Here is a 27,360-nt window from a genome sequence, read left to right as displayed (position 1 = left end):
TTCTTAATCTGCAACTCTCTAAGTTGTAGAAGTTGTTGTTTCTTTTTTTTTTTTTTTTTTAAACTGAAGTCATTGGGAGATATAAACTGCTTCTGACACAAATTTGAATGGTGACCTCGTAACCACAGGGTCATAGGCACAAGACTATGGAAAGAACTCCTTTCTTGCCTCAGAGCTACTTTCCTTTGGCCCTGTTTCATTCCTAACGTGTTCATCTAACCTTACGTCAAGACTTCCATTTCACATCTTCATTTTTCAAAACACAGTGGCTGCCCTGAGGTTTCTATCACGAAGAGAGTGGAGGGTGGTTATTACGAACTCTGCACCTTGTGTTCCACGTCTGTCATGTGAATGTATCAGGCTTAATCTTTATTAATTCCTGAGGGAAAACTGAAGACTAGAGCTAATAAAGTATTTGTATGGTAATTGTTTCTTTTGGGATGTGGTTTCTGAGAATTCATAACAAACTGGAAAGAGTTGCATGAGTATGAAATTTATTTAGAAATAAGCTGTTTAAATAGCACAACAAAATTAGAAAATTCATAGGGGAAAAAGTATACTGAAGCTTATTTAATGCTCAGGCACCCTCTCAGACGTAAGAATTCCCTCAGCACAAGTCACTGGAAGCTGCAAGGGTATTCTGAGGAGTTATCATGGTGTGCTTCCTCTGTCCTTACACTTTTCCCTATATATCCAATACTAGATAAATTAAATTTTTGCATGACTCACTGGTGCTCTTGCATTTCTGCCAAGATTAGGCTAAAGCCCGGAGAAGGGAAAGTGATACAACACAGACAGTGATATCACTGAAGGCTAGAGAAAAGAGATGGTGTGCCAGCAGCCACTTTGGTGATGTGTTTTTGCATGCAGTGTGCCGTTCTAGTGGATGGGTAATTAGCAGCATTCAGGGAGAGGGGAGTCACATTCAAGGAGCAGAGCGTATCAAAGTAGACACTCAAACCAGACAGCTGGAGAGGATGTTCAGAAGCCATGCCATGCGTCAAAAAATTATGAGGTATCAGGTAGATCTTCTTGTATCTTGTTGAGGTTTTTTTCCTTTTGTTTTTACCCTTTAGTGGGTGAGGGGGGGCAAGGAGTTTGTGAGTTTTATTTTAGTTTTGTAATCAAGTTTAAAGTATATTTCATTGGCTTATCCCCACCCCACATTGTCTGGTGACATGACTCTCTGCCAGTACCCTGCCACATGTAAGGTGTTTTGTTCCACTGGAAGTTACAGTATATTCCTGAGACAGCTGCCATCCAAAATACATGGAGAGATTCAGAGAAGTCAGTGTGTGTTGTTTCGTCATGCTACAAAGGCTGGTTTCAGTCTGCTAGGGCAGGATCTCCTACACAAAATAACACACCTTTGGCAAGGGGTAAAGGAAAAAAATTGCACATGGTTTCAGAAGGATCTCACGAGAAACAGGCAGTCTGCAAGGATGAGATTTGAGAGTTCAAAGTCAAACACAACATATTATTTCCAAACAGTTGTTCCAGATTTGCAAGCACCTTAGGTGTCCTGCTGTGGTGTCCAGATTCCCTGGCAAGAATTCAAGGTTTTTCTTGTTCGTGACAGGAATTGATAGTGGGGCCTTGGAAAAATGCTAAGATAAAACTCTGAAATGTTAAGCCTTGTGTTTTACCTGCGTAAGTAGTATAATTGCTAGATGTGATAATTGTTTAGTAATTAAAATAATTATTGTATAATCATAAAGAAGAACAATGAGAAGCTGTATGTTCCTAGTCTAAGGTGGCCATGCTTGGCTGAAATCTGTGTATACTATAGAACAATGTAAGTTTAATAATTAACATGAAAGTTATATAACAGTAGAATATAAAACATGTTCATCCCAAACTTATGTCGGAGTCAGATTTGGGTTTGTACCCCTGACACCCAGAGCTCTTCAATAAAAGCACCTGCATATAATAATTTCTCGTGATTATGTGTTCCTGAACGCTAACAGAATGACTTCATGTCTTGCACACTGAGAGTGTTAATTTAGCACATAAATATTTCTCTACCTGGTATGGTTTCTGCTGCTTTCTGAGAAGCAGCAGAGATTAAAAATACCTCATATCTTGTTGCTTGGTGTTTTCAGGTCTTTTCCTGATGCCTCACTGTGACCTGGCTGAAGGCTGAGTCAGTCTGTTGGTGGCTGGCTACCGAGGGCTACAACCTTCTGTCACATTTTGATTTTGGAGGATCCTGGTTTCCTGCCTAAAGCATCGGGAGCTGGGCTAAAATCATTAACTGGAGAGAGCACCTGATGCAAGACAGCCATCAGAATTTGGTGGAGCGGGACAGCATGTGCAGTGCAGAAGCTGAGCTCTGAGGTTTTGGAAAGCAGCAGGACAACTGGAGCTCTTTGAGTTGCTGGGGAAACTGCTCCCAGATGGACATGGGGGGGTCTGTGTGCACTCTCTGCACTCAACTGTTGCCATTCCCCTCCGTGTGCCAAGCGGTGCTGCTGGGGAAGCCTTCTGGAGTCTCCCTAGGGTAAGGCCCAGTGCTGCTGCCCTCACCAGTGTGACAACTACCTCCTCCCTAAATTGAGTTTCAGACCAGACTTCCTGAGCACAGGCATCTGTTCAGGGGCCACTGAATTATACAGAAGGGTTTTTTCCTTCATACTCGTGGGTTTATTTTCCCATACATTTTCCCATGCTGATAGTTCTATTTTCCCAGCATGTCTGACTTGTGCCTTCCCAGTACCTCTGCAGGAACAAGAGCAGAAGCTAAACACGTGCTTAATTGCCTCACTTACAAACTATTTAAAATTCTTACATAATTGATGTCTGATAGATTGGTTTTTCTCGTCTGCTCAAGCTAAATTAGGCTAACAGCAGCCAGAGGTGGCTGGTGAGTTGTTCTTCCAGTCCTGGGAAAGTCTCTGTTGGCAGAAATATTCAACAACAACCATCACCAAATCCCGTGCTTCAGAAAGGGGCCACTTCTCAGGTGAGGAAGAGAAAGGAGGGCTTATTGTGATGAATGGTCCTTCAGAGCACTAACACGGGCTCCTGACAGTATAATTCTGAATAATGGTGTTGCTTCCTCCTGATTCTCATCTCATTCTTGTACTTGGGAGCAGTAAGTGCATTCCCCTAGTTTATGGTTTCCTTTTTACATTTGTTTGCCTTTAAACTCATCACTCAAGATGATCATTGCAATACAGCAGTTTGTCTTAAATCCCCCATCTCTTTCAAATGCTCATCATGAACACTAAAAAACTAATGCTGTTCAGAGTTCTGGGTTTTTTTCCCAACTTAACTACAGGCAAGTCTCAGATTTTGAACATATTAGAGATCTCTTTAAAATCTTATCTATAACTGACATAATTATCTGCTCAGACAAGTTGTGGCAAAAGGGCATTCACTAAGAAGAATCTCAGGCATTATGCTCTTATTTTTAAGATAAATCATGAAATGGTCCCCAAACCCCTCGCCATTTCATTTATTAGGTCTTTCTCCAAGAAAATGCAGAACTGCTGTACATTCAGAGGAGGAGAATTTAAGCACTTGTTTTTATTTAAGCCTCAGAAACCATCAGCTCCTTAGTAATTAGGGGTGTGTCTGCTAAGAACAACCTGTCACCTGTCACAGGGCTTTTAAGCGACTGATTTCACAGCCAGAGCTCAGATAGATAATTGACAAAATCGTGCAGACTTCAGCTAAGGAAAGTGCTAATTTTTTTTTTTTTTAGTATTATCCACAAAAGGCTGCTTTTTCAGTTAATTTCATATTCTTAGACAATTTCAAATTGTAGTTACAAAGAATGTCATGTGAATTGATTGTAGCTTATTTGTAAAGCTCTGTCAGATACAAGTAGTCCAGAGTCTGCAGATTTATGTAAGTGTTGGTTAAACGTAATTTTTTCATAATTAAACCAGCTAAGTTTCTAAAAAGTCTCTAGAATCCCTTTTAACACACATTCACTGATATTTTAGCAAAACACTAACCTCCCAAAGTCTTAAAGCCTACTGATAATTTCAAATTTATTAAGTTTGTTAGTATAATTCTTGGGGAAAAGACAAGTTGTAGAGAAACTTGAAAATGGTTGTGTAAGCCACAGTCACAGATGGAAAATTTGATAAAGGTTAGAGAGGTGAAGGTCAGAGGTGAAGCTGGTGGCTTCTGCGCTGAAGGGTTTGAAGGAATCTTCTCAGCAAGGAAACTTCCTCCTGCTCCTGCATGATTAATACCTTTCTGTCTCTGCCCCAGTTACTGACCAAGGAACTTCCATCTGGGGGAAAATTCTGCTAGCTCCTGGAAGTGAAGGTCTCACATACATATTGCCCTCAGACAGAGAAACCAAATACATGAGTCTGTTAAAACAAAAAAACAGCCAAAAACCTGTGCTGTTTTAACACACATCAGGATACAGAGATTTCGTACATGTCATTTGCTGGATTCACCTGCAGCAGTTCTGGGTGTGTATCTGCCAGCCATGCTTTCTTCTCCCAGTGCTGAGGATGCTGTCTCAGTGCTGTGGCACAGCAGTGGCACGGGCAGTCCCGCAGGGCTGAAGGAACACCTTGGTTTGCAAGACAAAGCTACAGAGGAAATGTTCAGTGACACTATCAGAAGGCCCCTCTGTTGTGATCTGAGACAGAGTTCAGTTATCACTGTGTGATCTAATTGCATTTGTCAGATTCTCAGATAACAATTTGCACAGGGCTGTTGGGTGATTTTCCCGTACTTTGTGTGCTGCTGTGGGAAAGGGACACTGGGAACTAACTTTGAAACTTACAGTCTCCACTTGTGTCACTACTGTGGGTCAAGCAAATTCTAGACTGGTTTGAAAGTTGATGTGTTTGCCTGAATAAAAAGGGACCGGTTGAACAATCTGGGAGTCAGGTGTGAGCACTCATTCCCGGATCTGAGAGTTTGGCTGTCTCAGGGGCAGCCTGAGGCATTGAGAGCAGAGGGAGGTATGGACTGGCATCCCTGAGCTGGCAGGGTTGCTGTTTCTGCTGGGCTGGGTGAGTCACACAAGGTACTGAGCTGAACTGTGTGCTGCTGTTCTCCACCTTTTATCACACTGCTGTCCAAGGCTGTTTTGTTGGAACAGAAAAGGAGTTGGAACTGACAACACAACTCTCTAAATAACATTGTAAGATAGAATAAAGATTTTGAAAACAAATCTATCCTTTACTCGCTGGGTTCTTACAAGACAGACAGTCTTTCTTCTACAGTTTCCTTGAATTCCTCTCTTCTGTCCAGGCTCTTGCCTTGTTTTTTGAACATCTCCTTATCTTCTGACCAAGCTTCCTCCTTAGCCTGAGTCGGATACGGAACCTGGCTCCTCTGGTTGCTTTGCGGCACCTATGGGACCCATCTCCTGACTCTGTTCTGGCCCCGACCACTTAGGCAGCACCATGGCTCTGTGCTTTTCCTTGAAGCTCCTGAGTGCTAAGCCATGGCTGGACCAGCTGGAGTGCAAAGCCAAGCACTTTGCAAACTCATCAGGAAAAATACTGAGCTGTTCTGTCAGGGAATGCTGCCCGCCTGGGTGAGAGGTGTTCAGAGGAGGTGGAGTGCTTTGAGATAAATTGCTCATCCAGGAAGAAAAGCAGTAGGCTGGAAAGCTGATTCCCCCACATCAGCCTCTACTCTCTCTGGCAAGGCTCCAAGAAACATCTGAGCCTTTTCTGACATGAGCTGGGAGGAAGGTTCTGAAGCAAATCTGGGAAAGGCTACATGATGGCAAATTTACTCAATCCTGAAAACTCCATCCATGCCAAACAAGCTCCTCTCAGGTACGAGTGTTTTGTTACTCCCATGAGAGATTTAAATCAGCTGGGAAAACACCTTATGTACTAAATCAAGAGGCAGCCAATGCCAGGGGGTAGGTAACTGAATCATGCCCTGCCTGTCCAGCAGTTTGAGTCCAAAGAGCCCAAGCTCCCCTCTCTGTACATTTAATCACCACCTTTTATATATATACATATATATATATATTTATATATAAATATCACATAATGCATTATTCTTTTGCTGTCCTCTTCCATGGAGTGACCCTTATGTTCTTTTAAACACTTTATTGATCAGCTAAACTTAGATGTAAAAGCAGGTCTTTGGCAAATCGTGTGTCTGATCATGCTGTGTGTCTTCAACGCTGTGCTTACAGGCATTTGTGAGCTACACAGTTCTCCCATAAAACACCAGATCTGTCTTCTGTGGGGCTTTGTTCCTCCTTTGATGGATTACAGACCATCAAGTTCTGCTTCTAAATTAAGAGGTATCTAATTGCTTGTTAGTTGTACTGTAAAGTTCTTTATGACTTCAGTGATTAGTGTTTATACTCCTCAGGCCTGCGTAGATGCACTTTAACATTGCATAAGGAGATGAAACACTGCACAACAGACTATGCATTGCTCCCAGGATTTCTAGTTTTATATCCTCAAGTTTTGTAGACCCTTGCTGAGGGAGTCTCCCCATAAACTGGGTCACGGGTAACCTGGTATAGTCATTTTGAGTGGATTTTGCAGCAGAGATGCAGAAAAATATTCACAGGAAGATACCAGGATCATGTAGCTCTCACTCCACCAATGAACTTTTCAACTACAAGCACTTGTGCTTTAGTGCTATGATCAACTGTCATTTGCAGGACTTAAAAAATAAAGTTTGATGTCTGATTTGGCTGCCTTCAGCATTTGTGTTATTGACAACATTTTTGTAAAATGTTGGATCAACTTCTAGAAACATCAAAATTCACGCTAGAAATTAATTCCACCCTACTGGCATCTGCTTCCAGATATCCTTTGTGATTGCCTGATTATTATTCAAGGCTGTTTTCTGCTGAAGGTATTACCTGCAGGTGCAAGCACTGCACTAAGCTGAACAGGCACAGGGCTGTACCCATCTGTCCTGCCTCCTTCCATGGGAGATGTGAGTCACTGCTGTGGTGGGCACAGCTGAACTTCACACCACCGCTCCTGATCATCGACCACAGGCCTCCACCACACTGCCTAACCTGGGCTGTAGAGTTTCTCTTGTTAGGTTAAATACCTCCTTATACTTTCATGGACTCCTTCCAAATGAAACTCAGTTGAGTAATTAATAACATGGAGGGAGAGTTAAGCTTTTTAAGTTCTGCATGCTTTTGTGCCAATTATTCCATCAAAGATTGGCTTGCTTTGTTGCTACAGAGCTTTTCAGCGAGCCATGACCTTGGTTTATTGAATAATACATGTATTTCTGAGAGCAACTTATGTAAGAGTAGGCCTATCCAACAAGTCTGATGTTTGACCACTCGGTGTATGAAAGCAAACACTGAATAAAGAGTGCCCTGCTCAGTACCTGGGTAAGAGGGACAGGCAGACTCACAGTGGCTGCACTTGTCTCTAAGCCACTGTTGCTGCCTTTACTATTTGCACTCAAGCTGCTGCAGCACAGTCTCCTTGCAGCCTCTTGGTTATCTCACCACATGCTCAACACACGGCTGGTGCATTTGCTGGCTTAATGCTGGGCTGGACTTTGCAGGGCAAAAAATAAATTTCTGCCCCCAGAGATGGCAACAGCGCTGCCTCTTGTGCTGGTGTGAGCTGTACCCACCAGTAAGGAGCTAAAGTGATCTGAAATTTCTGCTCCTTCCTTCTCCACCTCCTCCTCCTCCTGCTCCCCTGGCTGGGGTTTGGGGCTGCACAGACTGTCAGTGGCACAGGGCAGGTGGTGCAGGCTGTCTTGGGGTACCTGCAACTTCTCCGAAACCGCTTTCACACCACACGCAGGGCAATACTGTGATGAGTCTCTCTGCCCCTGTTAGAGCAAAGCAAATCTGTGAGCTTAAAATCTCGGAAGTAATTTTCATAACATCATTTCTGCAGCAGCCAGTTTCCATGGAAACCAAGAAACGACTGGCAGCATGCATAGGAAAGACGACAGCTGACCTGATTGTCCTTCCCTGGCCCCGGTGGATGGGCTCCCCTCAGCCGGCACATGCACATCCTTTGCTCATTGCTGTGAGATGGACAAGCCCAGACTCAAAGGCTTCAGCTCATTCCACTGGCAGCAGCCTGAGTGCAGTGCTGCTGCACATCCTCCTCATCCCTCCCCATCCTGCCTCTCAGGGCAGCTTGTCCTGCACCCAGGGGAGAAGGGCAGAGGGAAGAAGGGTCTGTAGATGTTCTCACCCCCCTTCCCACCTCTGTATCATCCCAGCAGGCCTCAGCAGTGATGGAAGGACTTGTGGTTAGCTTTGAATGTGCATGTGTCCCTTTCTCTTTGACCCCCCAACCCACTTATTTCACATACTTTGTTCACTTATTCCACTGCTGCTAGAATACTCCTAGAGGTCAACTTGTTGAAGATGTATATTTATAATAAAACCCTATATGCATAGCATTACGTTTACAAATGTTCTTGGAATTCTTTCTAACTACTACCAGAAATATCTGCTCTCCAGGTGAAGGACCTGTTCCCTGTGGTGTTCCTTAAGAAGGCACAAACCTATGTCACAGTCTTCAAGAATGGGTAGTTTTGTCTGTGTGTTTGGGCAGGGAGAGCCTTTGTCTGACCTGGGCTCAGCTGCAGCTTTTGGTTGCATTTCTTCAAACTGCATTCTCAGTAAACCTCCCCAGATGATAAGGAAGAAGTATGAATCAGCTCATGACAGTCAGGGAAGAGTGTCATGACCAATCAGATTTCCTGGTCTGCAGGTAAAAAGCGAATCCTCAGAGACCAATTAGGAAGTTGAACATCTGCAGGGGGCAGACTGAGGGAGAAAAAGTTGATTCTCAGGAGCTGACTGCTCTGGAAGTGCTGTACAAATAGGTCATGCCACAGGCCAGGACCAGGAAGACGTGTAGTCAAGCTCTGAAGAGATTCCACTTTGTACTTAGTTTAATTCTGCAGTATTAGTTTATTATCAATAAATAATGACATACCTGTTTATTTAGTAAAAAAGCCCTTTTTTCTTTCTCATTTGGAGACAGCAATATTAGCACCAATCAATACACCTTTGAAGCTCAGTGCCAGCTGGAGAGATGCTGGAGGCTGCCTGTCTGAAGGATGCATTGCAGGTTCCCATGCCATGCTCATCCCTACTCTCCAAAAGCATGGGCTGAGCATGGCATCCCTGGGTGCATGTCACGGTGTGGCATTTCACTGGGGGAGCGTTTGTGCAGGGAGCCACGGGCAGAGGCATGGAGTCTGTCCTTCCTTCAAACCTCTTAAAATGTACAGAAGCCACGAGGCTCCTGGAAGGGCAAAGCAGCTTAAAGAAAGCAATTGCAGAGATGAGAGCATCCACAAAAGCTGGGCACTCCCTGAGGTGTTTCTCTGCCCTCGACTCCAGAGTGCTGGAGGGAAGAGCAAGCCTGGACAGCCTCCACAGGGCTTCTACTAAACTTTCCAAGTCTCTCTGACATAAAAATTAATTGACCTTTACAGCTGCATTTGAGCCAGCTACACTGCCATCAGCTCTTGCTAGTCCTCACTACTCAGTTCATGTTTGCTTAATGGCATGTGAATTAATTTGCTGGAAGCTGACACTTTGCTGCAAGATTAGTTAGTGACACTAACACTGGGCTGGTGCATGAAATTCAAGATGCAGAGCATCTTTTTGTGGTAAAAAAACCAAACCAAAACAAAGGAGGTAAATGCCAATGCTTTTGGAAATCTTCACTTTTAGGATGCTACGACTGAGTAATGAATGAGCTGAAGTACAGAAGAAAAATAAACCCAATTCCAGCTATTTAAAGGCTCAGCAATTCCTTCCAGGCAAAAAACAAGCAGCTATTGTGTGCTGGCACTGGGAGGGCTGGGGGAAGGCAGTGTTTCCCACAGGCAAATTAGGAATGGGAAAACCAGGACAAAACCCGCAAGCCTTTGCAGCCTGAGTAGGGAGCACAAGACATTTTCTGTTCAACATGATTTGTGCTGTCATTAGGTGGGTTTAATAGGGCTTTATACTTATTCTGGGAGGAAGGCCCTGGCTCTGCTTGAGCTAACAGTAATGACCATTCCGACTTGGGAAACGTGAGGGAGCATTTGCCACATCGCTCAGGCACTCACTGGGAACAGAGGGTCTCCTCTGCCCCCATCCCTTCCTGGTGAGGGAGTTTGGACATACTTCTCTGGAGTCTGATAAAAACCTGTCTGTGCCCTGTTTGGCCAGAGGGTGTCTGATTCACATCACTTGTGTCCCTGTAAAGGAGGACCCATACTGACCATCAGCCACTCTGGGACCAGAGCAGAACCTCACAAGGGGTGCAAATGAAAATCCCCACACTTCTATCCCACAGCCGCCTGGGGCAGCAGACAGGGCTGGCATCATGCACATGGGAAAGGCTGCTCTCATCCACAATGGCTTGTACCCCTTCCTATCTCTCCTCCCAAGCTGTCATGAGCCCCAGCAGGAACAGTTGAGCAACACAGCCCCAGCTTCCTGAAGTTCTGTGTCTGGGTGCCTTGTTTCAGGCCGTGTAAAGGTGAAATGGGATAGAGAGGTAAAAACAGCTCCCTAAAAATAAATCATGAGTTAGTGCCCATGAACAACAGCTCCTGCAGGGCACACATGAAGCCCCTCCTTCACCTTCACTTCGTTCAGGAGACACCAACAGTGATTTCTCTCCTTCCACACAAACACACGGTCTGCAACAGCACAGCAGGTAACCAGCAGGTGCAGCAGGCTTACAGCTTTGAGGATTCCAGGACCAACTACTTTCAAAAGACCAGGAGAACTGCTGACCACCCATCTATAACATGCAGAAGGATCCGTGTTCCCTTGGTTCTATGTGTCCCAGGCTGCTGCTCAGAGATGGATGGGGTGGACAGCCACTCTGGTATGAGCAATGTCCCTCTCTATGGAGACCCAGACATAGCCTCTGTCATGCCCAAAGGATCAGTGAAGGATCTTGCATTTCTTTATGCCTAGATCCTGGTTTAGTTCATTATATGCTAATTTTAATGGACCAGATCATGTGAAAAATACTGGATCCTTACTCTAGTGCAGCAGGAATGGGAGCTGCCAGTGGAGCACAGCTACTTTTCCAAAGAATTGTCATGGCTTCCCTGACAAGTTGTTACATTGACAAGTTTGAAGTTTTTTTTATGACCTGATTTAGACCAAACCACAGGATTTCAGAGAAAGTCAGGAACTGTCCAATAGCCATTTCCATTGCAATGTATGAAGCACTGAGAAAGAATGTATTTATTCTGGGGGGGTGACAGGACTAAGCTGCTTTAGCCATAAAAAACCTCTGCATGTTGCAAAGCTGTTCCCATGACAAATCTATCATATACTTCTGCATGGCCGAAGAAACTTTTAGAAAACAAATTTTCATTTGGAACATTTATTTTTTCTTCAAGAGCAGGTCCACTGAATGCAGCCACTCACCCACTAGCAAACAATGCAGTAGATACTTTTGTGTATTGATCACCTTCCCAGAAACTGACAGGCACTCCTGGCCATTGGATGCCAGAAGTGAGTTCATCTGGAACTCACATTTGTTTTAACTGATGAACTATTGTCAAGTTTCTTTTCAGTATGTTGCAAGTTGCTCAAACTCTCTTGCGGGTTTGCTGCTGATTAAGGAAACACAGAAAAGGGAACACATCTGTGTCTGGACAGCTTCTCCAACAGGTCACGCCCTAGCCAACGTTCATTAGCAGTGTACACAGACACGTCCTGCCCAGCATGCACAACATGGCAAAACACATCCCCTTCCCAGCTGTGGGGAGAGATGGGTAGGGACCACACCAGCTCAGGCATAGGACACCACTCACATTCATCAGTGCCCTCAACTTCCAGAGAAGTCTCTCTGCTGTTAAAACACATGGACTCATCTGCCCTTTGCAAATTCCACCTTTCAGTGCTGGCAAAGCATGTCCTCAAGGGCTGCTGCCAGCTCTGTGCCAGAGCTTGGGATGTTTGGGGAAGATGCCTCACACAAACCAAACCACAGTGCCTGATACCCATGTCAGCCTAAAGCATAACTACAGGAAACCCTTGGATAGTCTCACCTCCTTCAAAACCATCGCTCAAAACCAAACATCACCTTGGGTGGCACTGCCAAAACAAGCTGTAGGTACAAGGGGAGTAACACACAGAGCCAATTTTTTTTTTATAAAAGTATTTTAATAAACTGATGGATTTAAGTTTAAGATGCTAGACAACTTGTTGCCATGTACAGGTAACAAAAGTCAAAATTCTTTGAATTTTATACAAATACTATGTAGTAGAGTAAACTTGAATACAAGTTTACAAAAAATGCATCAGTGAATATTCAGCTTGTAACCAACTTCCAACAGTGAAAATTATCATCTATCAATAGTGATCAGAATTGCATTGCAAATTTTAGAAGTAATGCAACTATGTTTTTTTTTTACCAAGCCACTCCGAAGTTACTGGTGCACACTGACAGTACATTGGATTTTTTTGGCTTGCTGAACAGAAAATGGCATTTAAATAAAATGACTGAGTTAAACAATGCAATACGTATCAAAAGTACTATCTCACAGAAAATTAACAAGAATGAAAGAGTAAACAGAGCAGAACCCTGAAGTAGTGATATTTTTCTACCCGTTTTGATGGAAAAGATTCCACAGGTGTCCAGCTTTCTCACAGCATTCTGAAGTGTTCTAGTCCTAGCACAGTGTGGTCATTAGTAGACTAAAGTAATCCCTGCTTGGCAGTAATGCTGGTGAAAGGTAACTTGCTCTATTGCTAACAAATTGGAGTAACCACTGGCAGGGTGACTTGCAGGCATCCAGCAGAGGCTGAGCTGACAGCACACGACTGAAGTTACAGTACTGCTCGCTTAGATTCAATACCCAACAACATTCAGGGTTCAGATGTCAGTTTCCTTACAGGATTTACAAATGGATGGTTTCAAAACAAACAGAAAAAAGTTGTTATGGGGCATAAGACAGTATTTTCACCTGTACAGCTAACAATAAAATGAATGTTTTTGTTACAAACTTTCCAGTCTGCTTTATAAAAAATAGTCTTAGTTTTACTTCTAAATAAAAACTGTGCTGTGATCTGTCATGTTCTTGCATTGTACATGCTGTAATTGTGTGTATTAATGAAGGTGAAGAGATTTGTGACCTAGCACTCTGGATGTATCAGAAGCCTAAAAAGCTGATTTTGGTACATAAAAGGTAGCAATGAAAATTCATTCTATTTATTTTTCCTAAAGCCTAGGAAAAGCTACAGTACGTTGCTAGATCAGTGGCCTCAACCCTGAGCTGTAATAAAGGACCTGCCCTGGCCAAGAGACTTAGTCACATTTCTACCACAGCTGCACAGCAGAGACAAAATAACCTGTCTGCAGCTTGTTGTCTGAGCCGTGAGTAGTGTGAGATTCAGTTCTGTAATGCTTGAGAGTTGACTGGAGACCACCATATTCATTTTCACTACAGGGAAAAGAAGGAAAGGAGAACTCAAATTCAGAGTGGAAAGCACTCAACAGGGAGGGTCAGTATATCCAGCTTCTGGAGATCAAACAGAGAATGAAGTTAGTGGCAGACTCACTAGCCTTAAGCATTTCCCACTTGATAGAGGAGATTATTAAAACATGTACCAAAATGCAGTTATGGAGACGTTTACTATTATCTCGCTCTTTCCAGAGTCTCACTTGATTTTCCCCCCCAGAACTGAGCATATCTCTCTCTGTACTACACTGCATCACCGAAGATAAGTGAAAACCTAAAGTCTGTCTGATGAAGGATTCAACCCAGGTGGCAGCAGAAAAACTTCCACTTGCTTCTAACACAAGTTGGAGCTGGCAACCATGAGAATTCTTACTATGATACAGCTACTGCACTTTCCCATAGGATTCAATGGCAACCACTACCCACGGCCAGGAGCATTCATAACTTGAAGCATTTTGCCTTCCAAGAGGACTTTTTTTTGCTTTTAAACAGCAGAAACTGCAGAGTCAGTATTTCATTCAACAGAAAAACTAAACCCAGCAAAATACTGTAAATAAAGCTCAGAAGAATCATCCATATTTCTAGTAATAAACACTTCTTTGTGAGCTGATCCTGTTTAGGGATGGTATGTTTTTTGTTAGTTTAAGGCAGCAAGTCTTACAAAATACTCAAGCTCACCTCTCTCATGTTTGTGCTACTGTAGCCTTATGTGCACAATAGAACCTCACTAATTTACACTAATGATTGGAAGAACAATTAATTCTCTTGGTAAGTGAACAAGAATAAGGCATTCCATTATATATTCTGATCACTAATTATAATTTAGCTCTAATTATAATCTACCAGCAAACATACTTCTGTATTTTAGAAAATAATATCTCTTACCTTCAGATATAATTATGTGTGCAGATTAGTGGGTTCTGCTGTGTAAACACGCAGGTGCATAAGCAATTTTCAGGTTTTTCTTCATTACATCTGATAAGAAAGTTAATGCCACAGATAGAGACTGTGGGAAAATAAATTAGGATTTCTCTATCATTTGTGCGGATATGCACAACTGGGCAGTAATTTATAGCTCAAAAAAAGAAGAACAAGAATGTTTACGAACTCAAATGAAGCAAAATCAGCAGCAGGAAGCAAAGGCCATTCCCCAACCATAAATGGCTTGTTTTACACGATTCCAAACTATATGAAACAAACAACTAAAAAAGGAATACAAGTACTAAATTATATATACAAGTTTGAAATCAAGTAAAGCAAAGAAGTGAAAAATTTGTTGATGCTTCTAGCAGATGATATTGACATGTTTAAATCCTGAAGTAAACTGCAAGTAAAGACACAAGACAGGATGAAAACAAAATGGCTGAATTGAAAAAAAAAAAAAAAAAGAAATGGATTGATGTGCATTGCAATGAGATAGAAATTTCCCTTCATATGTGCAAAAATCCACAGTTTCAATAATGCAGAGGTCATACTTCTAGGAACAGATTTTAGACCAAACCAGTCTCCCTACATCCTGGAATCTACCTGTTTACATCAGCCACTTTAAGCGCACAGTACCCTGTTCACATAGATAGTATTCAGCAGTTTCTGGCATTCCTCAATTTAGTGTTCTCCTGCCTTAAATCTTGAAAACAAAGGGGAAAGTTCATTCAGGGCATCATACCACTGCTTTTGATTTATATCAACAGTTAAATCAAACTCAAATTCTTTCTTCTTCCATGGTAGCAGGAGTCCTTACAGGACTTGTAAACAGCAGTACACAATACTGTAAACAAATAATTTAAGTTCTGCTTTATGCAAGATGTTAAGTTAACTCAGGTCTACCAAACAGGTGAAAATGAAAAGGGTGGCTTCACACAAAATCCTTCCCTTTTCTCCCAGCAATTCCTTTCACTACGTAAATAATCCTGAGCTGAAACAGGGGTTGATGAGAGCTTTTTTTTTTTTGCATATAAAAACAACGTTCTAGAGTTGGCTCTCATGTTCTGTCAGGAAGTCAATTGCTGAAGAGATCAAACTGAAGTATTTCAAAAGTATTTCTGAAGTATTTGCTACTTTGGAGGAGGACTTATAATTTGGTGTGGCGTCCAGTTCTAGACCCAGATGCTGAGCTTGCCAAGGAAGCTGATGCTGCTGCATCCTCAGCTTCCTCCAGCTCATCATGTAGCTCCTGGCTAACACTAGACTGGAGGGCTGCAGGAGTTAGCCACTCCTTTGGCAGGCAGCTCTGGAGGAAGGGTATACAAGAGCTGAAGTAGGCAAGGCGATTCACCCATCGTGGAATCTCTTTTCCACAAAGAATCTATGGGGGAAGGAAAATGAAAGGGTTAATTTGTTTTCTGGATTCAGCAGTAACAAAACAGCAGTACTGTAAACAAGCAGCAAAAGCTGCAGCAGCCTTACAGTTTACATATCACAAATGCCAGTCAAGAAGCACCCAAGTTAGCTGCATTGTGATCTTCTCCATCCATCAGTAAAGGCAGCATACCAAGTCCCAGAAACACACCTACATTCCATTGTTAAAGTTGGACACGTGGTTGGTTCTATGATTTTCTTAGAAGTCCTGGAAAGCCTAACCACTTCACTCTTTTTGAATAACTTATATAAAAGTCACAGAAATTAGTTAAGCTATGGTTTCTATTCAGTGCTAATTCCTCAGAAACAGACATTGCAGGAGAAACCCCACTGTTACAAAAAAGCCCCCTGAAATCAAGTGGCCAGAAAGACACTGTCAGTACTATAATTGTATGGAGTAACACACACAGATGAGGCTCTCTTCACTGTGGTGGCCTCTGACGACTTCCACAAGACGTCACTATCCTACAACACAGGCCAAGCACACACTTTGCTTCACTGGAACAAGAGAAGCAGAAGCTATACAATGCACAGCTGGGTTCAACTCTCAAAAATGTATAAAGTTGCATTAAGTATTTACTTTTACTGCACATCAGTCATTAAATAATTTTGTTGTCACTATTCAAGGAGTGAGTTACTTTACTTAACTACCTCCATATTCACTTCTGGTATTACAGTGCAAATCTGGAGAACATGGGCATTACTCTGCTGTAACTGAGCACCATTTAACTTGCAATTATACCCACTTTTATAGTTAATTTGAACACTAAATAGGACAAGACCTAAAACAGAAACAATATGACCATGCAGCTGAAGAGTATGGCAAAATCCTGGCCATAAAGGCCAGATTTCACACCAACTGCAGCTTTGTCAGTGTCTCACCCTACTTACTAGCACCAGCATTGCACATGAATCATCATCTCAATAAAATTTTCCACTACCACTGGAAGATCAGTCTACATAAACCACAGGCTATACAATAAGGATGCCTTAACTATTTTGGAAAAAAACCCAAATAAAATCTGTGAAACTTCACATGGGAAAAACAGCCATCCTTGTTTTGGAGTGTTTCAATGAAACATTAGAATAAATTCTGTCAAGCAGAGATTGCCAACTATCAATGAAAATCAAAGTTTCCATTCCCCTCTTTGACCTGGGTTACTTGTTCCTGACCCTTTCCCATGTGTGGATACACATGTGAATGATCAAGCAGTCAATCATATTGGCAAACTGATCGTGTTACAACAAAGCCGAGGGGGAAAAAGCAAAGCCCGTTTGACTCCTCGGTCAGATACTCTGCATGACCACTCAAGTATCTAGATGACCAGGACACAGGTGCTTGCAGAGCAATAACTTGACAAAAGCTTCTCAAGCAGAAGATTAACATTATCTGGGGAACTTTAATGCCTTTGCTATTCTTTAACACTAGGTCATAACTTTGAAAATTATTTACAGTGTGATGGTTCTGTGGGGAAATACAAATAATGTGATAAAAATAACAAGTAGTTCTATCTTCAGTGGCAATCCCTGGAACAACTAAAATTATTTCTAGATCTTCTTAATACTTCATTTACTAGGTATCTCTTTAGAAACGCACCTCTGCTCTAACATAAGCTATGTACAACAACGATATTTAGCAGCAAAATCTGGTGCTTTGGACATAAGCACAAATACAACCTGAAAAATGATGATATTTGCCCAAGGTAACAGAGATAGGAAGTGGAAAATTAAACCAAATGTTACAAAGGACTGGAAGGATATGATGCTCTGTAACCACCTGTGAAACACCATTCTGTAGACCTTTAAGTTTGTTTACCTCAGATAAAGCTGAAGAAAAGTGATTGCAGTTTTTGTGCATTAGGTGATAAGCATTTCCTTTGAATTCCTTTCCAAGCTCTTCTACTATTTTTTCTATATCATCTTCCATAAAGTCAGTACTGCCTAGAACCACAGCCTCTCTAGAAGAGAAATAGAGAGTAGAAGTTGATCAGGCTCCCATGATATAGGTGGGCTACTGTTCATACATTGATCAAAAGTCACTCCACTCTGGGTAGCAAGATCTTTCTGGTCTCCAAGAATAACAAAGGTTCTTTCCATTTCATTTTATGGCACCCCTTTCACCTTTATCATGAGAGATGATGTTTTCTTGCTGATTACCCACCTTGAAAAAGTTACTGCATTGCTTATGCTGTGTAAGTAATAAAAGTTAGCTACAAGTCCACAAAATTTGTATGCATTTCAGGAATTTAATGGTATGCTAAAAAAAAAAGTTCTTTGCTGTAGACACTTCATTGTCTCATCACCTCTGTCTGTTTTTCATTTCTATGCAAACACATGAATTTCTCAGAAAGTCAGAAATCCCTTACAATTCAATACATCTATCCTCAAAAATAAATGCAACAAATTGTCTTTTTCATATGCCTTCTCAAAGAACAAGAAAACAGGTAATCTTTCTTACTTAAATTTAAATGTTTCTCCTAGCTCAGAAGCATTTCCTGGTGAAATCTCAAATATTCCAGAAAAAGGGTATGGATGACCACCATAGGCAAATTCTGAAAGAGAAAGCACGAATTTAACAAAACCAGCATCTGATGACAGTAAAAAACAGCAGAGATCACTGACTGGAAGGTGACTTCACAAGGATCCAAAGCTAGCAACCAGACATGTTATTTACATGGGGAGCAAATGAAATGAGCTGGAAAAAGCTTTGTCAGTTACTACTCAGCCTAAGTAAAAACTAACAGGAAATTTCCTACATCAGTGTGCAGGTTTAACTTGAATAACTTTGCAGAAAGTACATATTGTTTTCATTGTATAAGTGAGCATTTACAAGTTAAATTGTACATCTTTATACATACTTGTCTTTAGAATTCCACTTACATACATCAAAACTGGAGATTAAAAGTACTGCATCCTCAGAGGACTGATGGCACTTCTATTCAGTGGACACTACAGTCCTCAGTGTGGCAGCACATAGTGGCCTAACAGGTTCTCTAAATTTCTTGATTTGCAAGAGTTCAATTTTTTACAAGTTCACAAGTTTCACAAGTTCTTTACTAGAGCAAGAAAGTAAACCAGTGCATGCATCTCAAATCTGCACATAGCACCTGCTGGCTTAAGCACTCATACTACATGAAAGTATCATGGTGAGCTGCAGCTTCCGTCTGTGTCTGTAAGATAACAGAGCATGCCACACCCAGAGAGTAATAAAAAGCTTTAAGCATGACTTCACACTTCCTTTCCTCAAAACTCCTAACACATCACCCAAGTCTAGCACTCAGTTTTGTGGCTAATCTTTTTTACAACAGGTTAATAAATAAAAGGTCTGATGTGCCTGGAAAAATGCAAGTCATTGTTCTAGCAGGGGCATGACCTGCTATATGAGAAAGCTGCTATAATCCCAGCAGGAAGGGAGGCACATGTATTTGGCACAGCTCAAAAACTGGGTTTCAGGCACAGCACTATTAAGAGTCAGGTCTTTCTGGGTCAGATTAAAAAAAAATCCCCAATAAAGTTTTAACAATAAGCATTGTATTTTTGTCAATTTGTTGCTCTGGTAACACTTGCAAAATCAGATACAATGTGACCATTACAGTACCTGAAACATAGTATAAGATCACTTTGGGCAGCGAGGTCTTTGGAGCGCACACCCCACCTTTTGCTCCTTCCCCTCACCTCTCAACTCATTCAAAAAAAAAAACAAAACAAAAAAACAAACAAACAAACAAAAACCACAAAAAACAAACAAACAAAAAACCACAGCAGAAGATTTTCCTTCTTTAACTGGACTACTTTCAGCAACACCAACACCTCAGACTGTCATTACGCTTTGGGCAGAAACACCTCAGACCTGAGCCAGTGCTATGGTGTGCACAGAAACACCTTCTGGCTGCAATGCAGGTTCAAGTGGCCTGAACAGACCAGGAGGCTGTAGCACCCAAGCACAACTTATTTAGCAAAACTGAAAAGCATTGAAGCATTGCTGTTATTTATCACAAGGGCATCTTTTATGAACAGCATGAATGGGATGCCTTTGAAAGAAACTGTCTCTAAAACAAACCAACCTACAAAAATGGAATAGACCTTTTCCTGAGCATCATGCACTTATAGGTGTCTCTCTGCAACAGATTATTGTTCCTATAGTTAAAAATTAACTCCTTGCAGTAAGTGCTGACAGAAAATTGAGGAACAGATTCAACCATGCTTTACACAAAGCACACATTTGTTTTATGTAGGTTTTTAAAAGTATTTCAAAATCTAAAATAAAGATTTCTATGCCTGGCTGAATAAGTTACACACTTTTTCATAGTTGCATAGCTTTATACAAAAGAATGTACAATGGCTACCAGATTATTCACGTCCAAGGTTTTTTTCCAGAGGCAGAATAGATGAGAAAAGAGATTAACAGGTTTCAGGAGCTAGGCTCCCCTCACTACCTGAAAAATGCTTTTTAAATAACAGTATTACTGAAACAAAAAGTAAGTTATGCTTTTCTTGTACATACCTCGGCCATACACTTCTATACCTGAATGAAACACTCCAATTCCAAGGGAAGAAGTATATTCATTCATCCAATACTAAAAGGAAAGAAGAAAAAAAAAACCAAACCCAAAACTCTAGTTAGTTTGCAGTACAGATTTATCTTCTCAGAGCAGACATGCATCCCCACACATCAAAAGCACTAAACCCTATCACAAAGTATTAAACCTTATCACAAAGTGTAAACTGCACAATCCATTTTACAGGAACAGAATGTCACTAAAATTCCCCAAGTGTATGCAGTGAATTAATTCCATTAGGTTCTATTCCAGGGTTTTAGTACTGTCAAAGTTTGTCAGCCAAGGAGTCTGAACCTGAGAGAAATCCAGATCAGCCTTCTATTTGTCAACAAGCTGTAGGCTGTTAAGTTTGCCATTAGGTGGAACACATTCTAGAATCAATTGCTGTAACTTTAAGGAGCACATTTTTTTTCAAGGTACATCTGAACGTAGGACTGTGAGATACACACACCCCCTGTCATTAATAGTAATGACCACACCTGCTTATGAACAGATGAGCACAAGACATACTCAGAGATGGACTGAAATTACCTTCTTATATTTTGTCTTTGAACACTAAATTAGAGGTCACCATTCAAGAGACAAAGTTCTCTCCACGTTGCTGATGCATGGGGTTCCAAACATGAGATTTAAGTCCTTTGCACAGGTCTGACACTTATTTCCAATATATCACTTGTATTGTACCCAACAGAAAACAGATGCATTTCAAAAGGAATCAGAAGTGAATTTTTTTTAGAAAATGGAAAAAATAGTAAAGAAAGGAAACTTCTCTTAGTGATTTCTCTTTTCTTTCATGAAAGTGCAGCAGCAGCAAGTGTCTATCAGAAGCTGTTACCCTGAAGACCTCAAAGATGCAGAACTCTGATAAAGGAAAACCTCAAAGTACTCTTTCCCTGTCTGCATCACCACTCTCAAAGTATCAGTCTCCAAGCATTAAAAGATTTCAAGTGACACACAATTTGAGAAGGAACCTGAAACAAAGCCTTAAAAAAAAAGCCTCAGTTGTCCTTAAAACTCAAATTGGCTAGCAAGAAAAACCTCAGGAAAATACAAGGAAAACATTATTTTGTCAATTACTCCAGTAACAGGAGTTTTTCTTCCCAGAGCTTCTCCGCGAGCTTTTACAAAGCAGACTTCAAAAAGTCAACTGGCAGGCAGGATTCAGGCTGAGGCAGAACCCCCAGTAAATTAATACTGGTTTAGCAAGCAGGCAGAAAAAAAGAAGCCATCTTCTTCACACAACCTGTTGACATAATCAGTGTTTTCTGATGCAAAGCCACTATGCAGCACAACCAGTGATAAAAACGTAAAAGGTTGCAGGTGTCACACTTGAAGATGTGCTGGCTGGAGTCAGTGTGTAATTTACAGCAGCATCACAAACATTACAGCGTGTAGGCTTTTTGTGTCCCAATAAAAATGATACACTAAACCTCAGGTTGACAGGCTATTAATAAAAATGAAAACAAGTCAAATGGCAAAAAGAGCACACCACGCCAATAGTTACAAACAGACAAACCAGCTGTGGGAAATTTTGTCAATACGAATTAAGAGAAGGCAGATTTTGCACCTTATATTTATTTAAAGCTCAATTGTGATCAATGGATAAATTTTGCTTAAGACTAAACTTTACCATTTGCTTTAATTTCTGGCTTTGTCAGGGTAGTGCTATGTTAGCTAGTGGGGTATGGATGACTACACTAAATCATCACCTTAGTCTATTTAAAGGGCTTAGCAGTTCTTTCCTTCCACCCCCCAGAAAAGAACAGAGAGCAAGTCTGTATGAACAAGCTACATCCAGAAATACACGGCATTAATTTACTCTGTATAGAAAGACATATATTGGGAGAATACCAAGAGGGAAACAAAGGAGAAGGATGCGAAGACTACTCATCTTAGTGGGTTTGTGAGCATAAAAAAAAGGATTTTTTCTGCTCACGAGGTGAAAACAAAGTCCCCAGGAAAACAGAGAACTACTGCAACATAAATGTGTTCCAGTTCTCAAGCCCTTCCTATCCCACGGTTTACCAGCTCACCATTTCAAAATAGTTTCAGGTTTATATTTATAGTCAAAACTGTAGGCACAGTCAAGGTACAGTTTGTCATCACTGGAATAAAGTACGTTTGCCTAATGGGAAGGTGTATCCAAATGAACCAAATCTAGAACTGAGCTAGACAGGGTCTCTGGTGCTCTAGTCTGTCCCTCTCCTGGGCACTTGTGGCCAGAAAACTCAGAACTTGGCTGCTGAATTCCAAACAACCTACATATCATGTACCCATTGGATCTGTTAATGCCAAGCAAGGTTATGGCTGCTTTCTGAAAAGAGAACAAAACTTACACAAGATACCCCACATGCAGAGGGATAGAATAAAGCCTAGCTGGTTATTAGACAGAAAAAAATGAGGAAAAAGAGTATTCACGGTACTCCCCACCCACAACCCCATGAAACCAAACACAAAGTATAGGGAAGAGAGAGAAAAGTGAGTCACCAAGCCTTCTCATTGATCCGCACAGAAGCGGATGAAGGGGAGGGAAAGCTGATCCAACAAGGTACTCAGCACAGCCTGCCCCTATCCAAGCACATGCTCCTCCGCACTGGTGCCACCTAAACACTCAGGGCTCGCTACCCTGCACAAAGCGAGCACTGGTGGCAAATAAAATCAAAGTTAGCAGCTTTGGAAGAAGTGCCTGAAGCAAGCTGGCACTTTGCTTCTTATTTCCAGTAAGAACAGAATAGGTTAATTGAAGATAAAAGAATTTCAATGAGGCAGAATTACTTTCCCCCTAGGAAAGTAATTATATCTAATTATTACTTAATCTGGATGAGCTATTGGAAGGTTGGTCCCATTTACTCATTGAACAAAATGCCTTATCTTACTGAAGGAAGAAATGCAGGACAAACGCAACAAAGAGAGCTGAATTTGGCTGCAGCTGAAAAGATTATATATTACTTACAAAATAAAGACTTTAAATTAAATTACATCTGTATAGCTCACTGGTTCAGTAACATGCCCAAACCGATTCCAAATGCTACATCCTTGTTTCCATTACACAAACTGGATTCCCTTTAGTCTTGATATGGATTTTGCCATAGCAATATGGTGCAATCCCATATCCTCAATATTTTGCAACATGTCAGTCTTGTAAAACAGGATTTCACGTTTAATCTATCATAAGGAAAATTATTAGAGAAGTATTTTTCTATGTGCACAATAAAGTCATGTCATTGCAATGAAAGAAAAACACTAATCCCAGTGCTTCAAAAATATCTTCAGAGCTTTCATTTACATTAATACTTTAGCTTGTTATTGCCTTATTTGACAAGGAAAGAAATAGGATACTACTTGGGCACAAAAAAACTAGACTCCCAAAAATAGCAGTTAGTTAAAATGAAGCTATAAAGTACTCCAGTTCTCAAAACACAATATATCAAAGCCTTCACCCTACCCTTTTAATGATCATAAAAGATGTTCAAAGGCATGAACTGTACCACGTAAATATGCCCTTAAGCTTCTCTCCCTCCATAAAGTTACCAGTACTTGAAAGTCGACTTTCTTCTACAACACACACATCCCCCTCACACTCTGGTTGTATCGAAGATTTTTGCTTTTTCCAGCACTAAGGACATTGGAAGGGTATACCCTCCAAAAGCAACCAACTCACCGCTGTAAGGAGTTCCAACAGCAGCAAGGTCACTTAGTACTCCCCTGCATACCTAAGCAGCTAAGCAGCTGCCTGGGAAATGAAGCCACAGTTTGTGTTCAGGTTAAAATAAAGCTGTTCGTTTATTACAGTAATGCTGGTTCTGTCAACCAGGTGAATAACAAAGGTCTCTTGTTCCAAAAGAGAAACAAAAAAACCCAGTCCCAAACCTAAACTACAAAACAGCTCCAAACCTAAGTGACATGGAATGTCAGGAATAAAGAGCAAACCTGCTAATGTCTCAAATACACAGCTGGCATGGTTTGGTGAATAAACAGAACTTCAAAACTGCTATTACAGAGGACTCCTCCCTTCTTCCACCCACCCCTAGTGTCCCCAAATAAAGCAGAACCATTGATTTCAGCAGGCTGTTGTACAAGCAATAAAAACTGCTATGCAACATGAAAGTGAGGCTTTGGTCTCAAACAAGTTTCAAATGGACTAAGATGTGGTTTAGCAAAGGAGTTTGATGAAGGATGTACACTGGTGGTATCTTATAGAAATCACACAAACCTTTGTTTTTCTCATCAGTTTGAAGGAAAACTGCTTCTCTAATGGTCAAATAAAGCAGATATCGCTACAAAACAACAAACAGGACTGAAGAAGGAAACAGACATATTCCCCTTAGTGGCTTCATCTTATACTATGTGTAATCTGTGGTGATGTGCAGCTTCAACCATTAAAGTCACCCCTACATGTAATCAAACATTTGCAAATAAATGTGCTTGGCTGCTTCTTTTGGAGAGCAAGTTCCTTCCACAGATGGTGGCTTCAGAGACTACGTGAATTCTCGATGGAGGCAGAATCCCAGTAATATCAACAGGATAACCAACAGCCCCCTAACGTGTCCTTAGGAAAAATATGACACTAGCTTTTAGGAGCACATCCTCCCTGTTGCTTTTTGTCCTCACTTCCCTCATGTCAACTGTCAGCCCTCCTAGTATGGCTGGAGTAAAACTGATCACAGCAATTCAGCTCTGGAGGAAAAAGAAAGGATGATGTGAATGAAAGAGTGGACTACCACAAGAGAAAAAGAAACAGCATGGTAAAGTCACACCCCACCAGTGCTACCATCGAAGCGAGAATGGAGTTTCTTAGAGGCCATGGCAGGCCTTTACACAGGAGTCAGCCCACTCTGTTAAGGTTTCACAGCCTGCCTGTGAACTGGGCCCACTTTGCACAACTAAACAAGTCTTTATGAGAACAGTGGGTCTTCCATTTTGGTGAGTCAGAAGTGCGTCAAGTCTTGACTTCAAAGATATTCTTATGTAAGAGACACGAAAAAGAAGTCCTACTTCTTTCTCTGTACAAATATTTATAGTTAATATATGTAAAACCATCTTTTTTATGCTAAAAGGGATTCCCCAATATATGTATTTGGACTGTAGTCCAGAGAAGTCATATGCATGTGATATGGCAGCCCTCCCTCCTCAAGGCTAGTGTAAATAAGGCACTTATTGCCTTATTGTGACTTTTTCTCATATTAGCATCACATATGAGCTCAACCAGGTGAGCAAAGACCCCTTCTTTTTTCCACCCATCTCTCAGAAAATCACAGTGAACAGACTGTTCCTGTCTCCAGTCTCTCCTCCCTGTCTATAATGAAGGAAACCAAAGTCAAGGTAACAGGCTATATTCAGTGGAGAGAGAGCTCAAACACAGGAGTGGGCAAAAAAAAAACCCCAAAAAGGGACATTGATTTCTGAGGTAAGTATTAGAGTGAAAGAAAATAATGACAAAAATCAGGCTAGTTCCTATGATAGTGTAAATATATTTGATTTCAAGCCAGATAGATCCCTATTGATTGCTATTAAACATTTTAGCATTTGAATGTGACTGTTCCCAAGGAAAACAAGCTGTATTTTCTCACTTCCAGCAGTCACTGGCACTACACTATATACCTTCACCCCTTCAAAACAGCGAAGGTTCACTTTAAAATGGTGGTGGTAGGAAAGCAGATCCAAAATAAGCTAAGTAACACAACCACTGTCACCTGAAGCTAGTTCTCCATCTTACCGTCCCTCTATCAGGAGACTTAAAACTTGGTCAGAGAAATACTGCCACTCGTTCTGATTTCCAGTGATTGAAACGCATTAACGGATAATATTTTCTTATTAGTTATCCAAACCTACTGCTCCATGCAGGTACTTACACCTCATTTGTTACCATGGCATTTGAGCAGCTTCCAGCTGAACATAAGACAATACCACAGTTGCTGAGGTGCCACATAAAGATTATCCAGGAGGGAGGGAAGGTGAGCTCATACACGGCTGCAAATCAAGCTGGAGCGATTCCCTTATTTCTACCAAGTCGCAGCCACAACAAAACTATTCAAAAATCATGGTCTAGAAAAAAAATCACCTTACTGACACTGTGCTAAAAAGCTGTTATCCTTGTAGAGACAGAGGTTACCCTGAACTACCATCCTCTAGGAAAACTGGACCCTTTTCTGGTTTTCGAGCAGAAAGGCAGGGCCTCCCTGCTGCTGAGCTTTGGGGCAGTAGCAGAGGGAGCAGCATAGCACAGGGACGCTCACGGCAGGGAAAGTTTCCCCCGCGACAGGGAGCGGATCCACCTGTCACTGGAAGACCCGACCCGGCAAACTTTTGTCGCAGGTCACAGAGGGGCTGCAAAAATCGTCAGACCTCCCAAATCACCGCCCTCGCCCTCCCCCCCTCCTTCTCTCCCCTCCCCGGGTTCGTTCTTTCTCCCGCTCTGCTGCGCCCGGATCCAGCTCCCGCAGGGACAGGCACGGGAAGGGCAGGCAAAGTTTCCCAGCCGCCCTGGCCCCCGCAGGACACGCCACTCCCCGCCGCTGCCCTGCCAGGAGGGAGCCGAGACCCCCGCCCAGAGCCGCGCCGTGCCGTGCCGGTGCCTCACCATGTCGTAGACGTTCAGGATCACCAGCTGGTTCGCCATCGCCGGCGGCCCGCGGGCGCCCCCCGCCCGCTCGGTCGCTCCCGCTGCGGCGGCGGCGCCGCTCAGGCCGGCGGCGGGGCGGTGCGGACCCCCGGGGGCCGCTTCCTCCTCGTCCTGCCTGTTGCTGCGGGGCGGCGGGGGGCGGCGGGCACCATGGAGCCTCCGCCGCGGAGGGACGGGGCCGCGCCCCCGGGAGACGCGCTCAGCCCGCGGCCGGCAGCGGGGGCCGGGCGGCGCGGGGGGCAGCGGGCGCGGGCCCCACCCCGGTGGCGGCGGCGGTGCCGGTGGCGGGCGGGAAGGAGTGAAGGGAGGAAGAGGGAAGGGAGAAACGCCGGGGCGGGCCGCGCCCTGCCTGGCGCCAGGCCGGGCCGCGGGACGGCCGGGCAGCCCCGCCGACGGGCGCAAAATGGAGCCGCTCCAGCCCGCCCCCAGCGCCCGAGC

General features: G+C 42.5%; 1 protein-coding gene across 2 annotated transcripts; it reads right to left on the bottom strand.

Annotated features, from left to right (window-relative positions):
• Nucleotides 1-477: 477 nt before the first annotated feature.
• Nucleotides 478-27,241, bottom strand: DESI2 (desumoylating isopeptidase 2). Of its 2 annotated transcripts, none has more exons than XM_059841469.1 (5): nucleotides 26,881-27,241; nucleotides 20,246-20,318; nucleotides 18,200-18,293; nucleotides 17,558-17,699; nucleotides 478-7,764 (listed from the first exon to the last, which is right to left on the bottom strand). In XM_059841469.1, the coding sequence occupies exons 1-5, from the start codon at nucleotides 26,917-26,919 to the stop codon at nucleotides 7,465-7,467; spliced, it is 648 nt and encodes a 215-aa protein (XP_059697452.1). In that variant the 5' UTR covers nucleotides 26,920-27,241; the 3' UTR covers nucleotides 478-7,464. The 2 variants fall into 2 exon arrangements, with proteins under 2 accessions (XP_059697452.1, XP_059697453.1); XM_059841470.1 differs by lacking the exon at nucleotides 478-7,764 and adding an exon at nucleotides 12,064-15,688 and having other exon boundaries at nucleotides 26,881-27,122.
• Nucleotides 27,242-27,360: the final 119 nt, after the last annotated feature.

This window comes from Haemorhous mexicanus, chromosome 3, assembly GCF_027477595.1.
Source record: "Haemorhous mexicanus isolate bHaeMex1 chromosome 3, bHaeMex1.pri, whole genome shotgun sequence".
Taxonomy (NCBI): Eukaryota; Metazoa; Chordata; class Aves; order Passeriformes; family Fringillidae; genus Haemorhous; species Haemorhous mexicanus.
The sequence above is the reverse complement of the archived record's forward strand: the minus strand, read 5'-3'. Positions and strand labels throughout refer to the sequence as shown.